The sequence below is a fragment of the Limulus polyphemus genome, unplaced genomic scaffold, assembly GCF_000517525.1.
Source record: "Limulus polyphemus unplaced genomic scaffold, Limulus_polyphemus-2.1.2 Scaffold154, whole genome shotgun sequence".
Classification (NCBI taxonomy): Eukaryota; Metazoa; Arthropoda; class Merostomata; order Xiphosura; family Limulidae; genus Limulus; species Limulus polyphemus.
The window spans coordinates 863,956-870,460 of record NW_013665764.1 but is presented as its reverse complement, the minus strand read 5'-3'; the positions used below and the strand labels follow the sequence as shown (position 1 = coordinate 870,460).

Sequence of the window (6,505 nt, the reverse complement as noted above, 5' to 3'; positions counted from 1 at the left end):
TCAAGTGAAATTCATTCAACCTGTTTAGATTAAGCCTTTCTCGATTAGTTAAGTGTTTTACGGATCTTCTTCTTGTGACGCAACGATTTGTTCTTCATCAAAGAAAATCCCCTGTTAGGAAAATAACAATCGCCATATTGCAGTAAATGTCGCAATTCAGGTGACATCATATAAGGACGAAAACTCAAAATTTAAACTTGTAACGTTTTATTCTTTTTTCAAGATTTTAATATTGGGATTTCTTTCTGTATTCTTAAAGTTTGATATTTACTGTTACAGATGAACAGAAATCAAACGTATTCAGAACACTGCCTATAACATTTATAAGGGTATTTTTTTTTCCATAACTTTGATAATATGTATGATCCTGACCTAAAATATATCCACATACCTCAAACATTTCTCTTAGGATTAAGAGTGTGTACTAAAATTTGTGCTGCTATTGTTATTGCAAAGGTTTTAACGCATGTTTGAGTTTTAGGCCTACCTCTTTGTGTGTTCTACTAAACATAAACAATTACTGCCTGGTTGATGAAGAACCCTTGTGACACTTTTTGGAGGCTGATATTTGGGGAATTTTGCCCAAAACCACTAGAGGGCTATTTGCTCTAACTGTCTTTAATTTTAAAGTGATAGACTAGAGGGGTTTTAGTTAGTTTACACCACTAACCGCGGCTACTTTAAATGTTTGTTTTGAATTTCGCGCAAAGCTACACGAGGGCTATATGCGCTAGCCGTCCCTAATTTACTAGTGTAAGACTAGAGGGAAGGCAGTTAGTCATCACCACCCACCGCCAACTCTTGGGCTACTCTTTTACCAACGAATAGTGGGATTGACCGTCACGTTATAATGCCCCCACGGCTAAAAGGACGAGCATGTTTGGTGTGACGGGGATTCGATCCCACAACCTTCAGACTGCGAGTCTAGCGCCCTAACCACCAGGCCTGGCTACTTTAATAGAATAGTGGGATTTGTCTGTTATTTCTAAATAACGCAGTCACAGGCCTAAAATGCGAAGCGCGAACCACGATCCACAGTCCGGCGTAACACTTTTGGACCAATGATTATATAAAATATACATGAAATCATTGTTTAATTTCCTTGCGTAACATATATATCCAATGAATCCTGTTCAGATCTGTGGTAAAATTGTTTTGCTCGTCATTAAATTAAACTAAATTATGAACTAGTTTCTTACTTTAAGTGAACCTCACAATTTTAATTGACACACAAAATGATTAATACAAAACGTTAAACTCTTAAAAAAAACTAAAAGAAAAAAAACTAAGTCATAATTGAAGTCTGTAAAGTAATTTCAAGCCTGGAACATTTCATAACTTAATCTGTTTCTGTGAAGTTGGTTTTGCAGGTTCTTCTTTCAAGCACCCGTTTTTCTTTAATATATAATCTGAGAATTCATTCTACAAAACATAATGCGGTAAAGCTTTGAAAAAGGTTACATTTTCTCACGTCAGCGTCATGCAAGTTTAAAGACTAGATTTTTTGTTATTATATTTCACAGCGCAAGTAAACTAGGTAGCGTGATATCAGTAAAGTAAAAAAAAATGTAATAAGCCATCTCTGACAATATTAAGAATTTTGTGAAAAAAAGCAATCGCTAATTAATATAGTCTTCTGTGTTAAAATAAAATTATAGAATATAGCATGACAAATGTGGCAGTGAAGTTTTAATTAGAAGGTTGAATTTTGATTATTGTATATTATAAGCATAAAATTAGCAGTCGATATTTTCAAAACTCGAAATGGGCTTTACAGGAAAGTTGAGGGCTTATTTAAATTACGCCCCACAATGGTATGCCTGCGGACTTACAACGCTAGAAACCGGATTTCGATACACGTGTAAGGAAGAGCACGGATGGCCCTTTTTGCTTAATAACAAACATATCGCCTATAATGGAAAAGGTTATATAATTTGTTACTTTATTTAACATTGGTCAATACTGATAAGAAAATTATTTAATCGCTTTTAAATGAGAATGGTTGTCGTTCTTAGCAATTACTGTATCAGGCAGGCGGTATCACTGCCTAGATGGGGTTGTTCATGGAAATGGTATTTTAACTACAATTAAGAAGCATTTCTTAACGCGAAAGTTACATAATTTGTCATTAGCAGAGCAATGTAATTTTTTCGTTACACTTACTTTTATCAGAAGCTTTCAGAAAAAAAAAACTTAAAGAATTAAAGACTTCATGTACCGATATGCACAATAATAATAATAATAATTGAAAGTGTATTATTTTTTTTACGACGGAAAACAATACTCCGAAATACCGATACTTGGAATACATACTATTGTATTTCTGTACGATATAATGCAAGTTCATAATTTGAAGAAATAAAAGCTGGACGTTGTTGTTGTTGTTTTCTCTTACAATCTTTCATCAAATATAGTTACAACGGAAATGGCGTTACTTAATTATAAATAAATGACAACTTGTATATACCGTAGACTATCAGAAAACAATGATTACAAACGAGTAGCGTATAATTAAATAAACAGACCATGAGAGACAATACACGGTGGCACAGCGGCATGTTTGCAGATTTAAAACGCTAGAAACCGGGTTTCGATACCCGCGGTGCACAGATAACTAATTGTGCTCAACTTCTAACAATAAATGTTGTCGAGTAACAAAGGTAATACTTCACAATACGAGGCAGAAATACACACACACACACACACACATATATATATATATATAAAACAGCCTTATATTACACAATACATCAACAAAGTCCACACTAATGGTATTGTCAAATATTTATAAGCCGAAATATTCATGGTATCGTCAGCATGTTTTTTTTTACATTATTTATAAAAAGTTATCGTATAAAACAGTTAATAAATAAGGGATTTTTTAGGGTTAAGAACTCTTGTTATATTTCTTTTACATTTAAGTATATATAATTGATTTTAATACACGAGACCAGAATTTACATAAATCAAACAGAGAACGTCACAACATATATATAGTAAAACTGTATTTTCGTTTGTTTGTATAAATATTATAACATATAAAATGCGTTATCACTTAGATATGTAGAATGAACGATTAAACCGAATTGCTATTTAAAAATGGAGGGTTAACTATTGTATCACGAAAATTTTCCAAAAGCTTCTACATTATCAAATTGCTATTTCGATAAATGTTTTGTTTATCTTGTATTACTTATTCAAAGAAACGTGTTCGTTCGCGCCTTGGAAACGCATGATCTACATATTTTCTGTCATCATTGTACATAAATACGCTGCCTTTTGCTCGTATTACAGTTTCTCCCCTAGTAGTTCAAATACATACATGTTTAATGTTGGGATGTTTTAATAATTATTCCTCGCGATGAATTTTAAATGAACGAAATGATCATTTTGAATATTAAAATAAAAACAATAATTTTTTTAACAATCGATTATTCAAAAATAAAAACAGAAGGAAAGAAATAGGCTACGCCCTATCTCCCCAGCTAACACAGTTCCAACCAGACGGTCTCCCAGATATCACCAGACAAGATCAATCGATAAAGCTATCTGACGAAAATGCTGGGGTCCCCTACGAAATTACTAGTACCTGCACGTTGTGTACACATTTGCGCCACCTGGAAACGATTCAAGGAAACAAATAATCGAATAACGGACACTTTCATTTTAGAACAAATTCAAATCGTTTCAGAAATAAACGTTTAGCTTTTGTCTTTAATATGTACATCTAACAATAAAAAATAGCATAATGCTTTCTATCAAATAAAATGTACAATAAACTTCGCGCTAATATTAAGATAATCCACCGGATTTTTTTTTTTACCTTATAACTTATAGTTATTGAAATCAACCATCTGAGATCAGTTTTCCGAAATAAGATTTATTACGTTAAGTGTTTAATTAGCCTTTTTTTACCTTCCATCACTTCCAGATATAATTGTGAGGGTTTACAGAGAAGACAGATTACTAAAGTAAATTAGTCAGCTTTTGACGTTTCATTCAACAAATATCCAATGAATGATATCGTAATACTTAATGTTTTCTTTCTATTACTATATCGTTTGCTATTAAGCATTTCGTATCACAAAGATTGATCTTAAAAGTACAACAGTTGAAATGTTATTGAAATGACGATAGAAAAATAAAAAAAAAAGACTCACAAAAACCTCTATTTGCAAAATCTTGAACAGACTTTTAACTTTTATTTCAAGAAGTTTCAGAGCACAGTGTGTTGAGAGTTAATAAGTTTATCAATAAATCAAACAACAATTGAATTGTTCAATTTTAGGAAATTAATTACAACATATGATTTAGTGAACTAATATTTAAACATTATTTATTATTCTTATTATTCATTTTTTTTTTACCAACGTAATACTGTTAATAGATCTCGCATGAATCCTTTTTTCTATAAATCGGATAAATAGTTGGAAAACTTTCAGTAAATATCCAGTACGTGAGAATTTTCTATTTACACCACTATATTTTTTTTTTGTAATTTATCCAAAAATAATTCAGTTACCTTTTATTTCTTTCGTAATGAATCTCATTCTCCCAACGTTAAGATGTTTTACATATCTCTACTTAGACGTAATCGCTGTTGGCATTTTTTTTTTACCATATTTACAAAATTAAACTTCTTAGAACTTAGGTGTGGTTTCATACGAGCTGACGACAGACTTGATAAGAAGGTTTCTATTTCATGTTCCTCATCTTAATTTGGAAACCATCCAAACTAATACCAGTAATTTACACACATTTCAACTTGTGCAGAGGTTGCTTGTTAACAAAAAACTATTTACTTCTAGTTAACACCTGAAGACTGAAATTATTTAGGGACTAAAACAGTACCTCAGTTAGATGTGTTAGATATTTTATTATTAAAAACACTGGAAAAATCAACTGACTAACTTCTTCATGATTACTGTACTGACAGCAACAAAAATGTTCTTGTAAGTGAGAAGAGAAATGCCATATATTTGAGTAGTTTTTGAAACACACAGAAAAAAAAGGAAATTAATACATTTGTTGCACTGTGAAAATCAGGTAAAAAACACCTTGAAATAAAAGATGGTGACTTGCAAACAGTAAAATTTCCTTACTTGTATGTACTGTATAAAGATAGTAGTTTAATTAGTTCCTTTGGCTAACAGGGACCTGTCTGTGTAGAACTGACCTAATTGGTTTCTATATAAACTGTTTTATATATATCAGAAGAGTGTTATCAATACACAGTTACATATAGACATATTGTGTAGAACAGCCCACATTAATCCATGACCATTAGATTTTTTCAGTTGTTTATATTTGCTCATCTCTAGAAACTGCTGCCAAATGCTATATCACCATAGCATATTAAGACTGTTGGCAATAAAATGTCACATGTTTCTAAAGATTATAAGTGAAACAAGAATCAGTCTGTATGCTGGTATATAATCTCATTTCCTCAAGTTTGTTTTCACATCAAATAATAGAGGAAGTAAACAGTTGAGCTATGTCATAAAATTTTATTTCCTGCACATGGAAACAGTTCCTCAAGACATAAACATGAGAGAAGTAAAAAAAAAAATTAACAAAATGTTGTCTTTTGCTGCAGGAATTGATTAAAAATGCAAATTATTTACAGGTTGTATTTCATCTGAAGAAAAGAACTATCACTCTCCCTGGCTTTTCTTTGGCGTAGGTCTGTAAATGAACAAGTAAATACAAGCTTATATAAAGATATTGATAAAAAAAATTCACTTTAAGTACTTTGATATAATTAATTAACATATTTGTAAGACATTTACAGCTGCTGTCAAATTAAGTCGTGTTGCTTCACACAGATAACTTCATGTAAATTTTAAATATAACTTTTTTCTTGTTTGACATATTTTTACTTCAAGTTTATGAAAGTCACGCGAAGAGGATATTAAAAATATTTACGTTTTAGTTATTAATTTCCATTTGAAATAAAAATAATTGCTTCAGACATTTCTTTATACAACTGAACTTCAATGACATAAATTCAGTCAGATAAAATTATTTTCCTTACACTATCATTAATTACAACAGAAGCCCAAGAACAACCAAATTTGAAGTAGTAGTAGTTCGTCATGTTTTGTAGCACTTTCATTAACCACCACCCAAAAAAAGTACATCACGTATAAGAGTTAAACGAACCACCTAAACGTCAGGTTAGTGTAGCCTATATAATGTATAAAGTTTAGTATACTTTAATCCCTTATAGTGATGGCATACGACGAGACACACATTCGGCATGTAATGATGTTTGAATACAAGAAGGGAAACAATGTCTCTGTTGCCCCAAAGAATATCAAAGAAGTTTATGGAAATGTTTTGAACATTTGTAAGTGTCAATGATGGTTCAGCAAATGTTGTTCAGGTGATTTTAGTTTTAAAAACTTTGATGGCAGGGGCTGACATATTGGAATTTATATTGATGCTCTGAAGACGCTTGTTGAGTCTAAACCAAGGCAACACACTCGTGAAATGGCCCTAGAAA

At 31.5% G+C, this 6,505-nt stretch overlaps 1 protein-coding gene across 3 annotated transcripts in view; it reads right to left on the bottom strand.

Moving 5' to 3' along the window:
* Positions 1–5,487: 5,487 nt before the first annotated feature.
* Positions 5,488–6,505, bottom strand: part of LOC106476299 (rRNA 2'-O-methyltransferase fibrillarin-like) — a 26,936-nt gene continuing 25,918 nt past the window's right edge. For all 3 annotated transcript variants that reach the window (XM_013936963.2, XM_022381227.1, XM_022381230.1), the window contains one exon: positions 5,488–5,685. In XM_013936963.2, the coding sequence (XP_013792417.1) occupies positions 5,655–5,685 (31 nt within the window). In that variant the 3' untranslated portion in view covers positions 5,488–5,654. The remainder of the gene's footprint in view (positions 5,686–6,505) is intronic.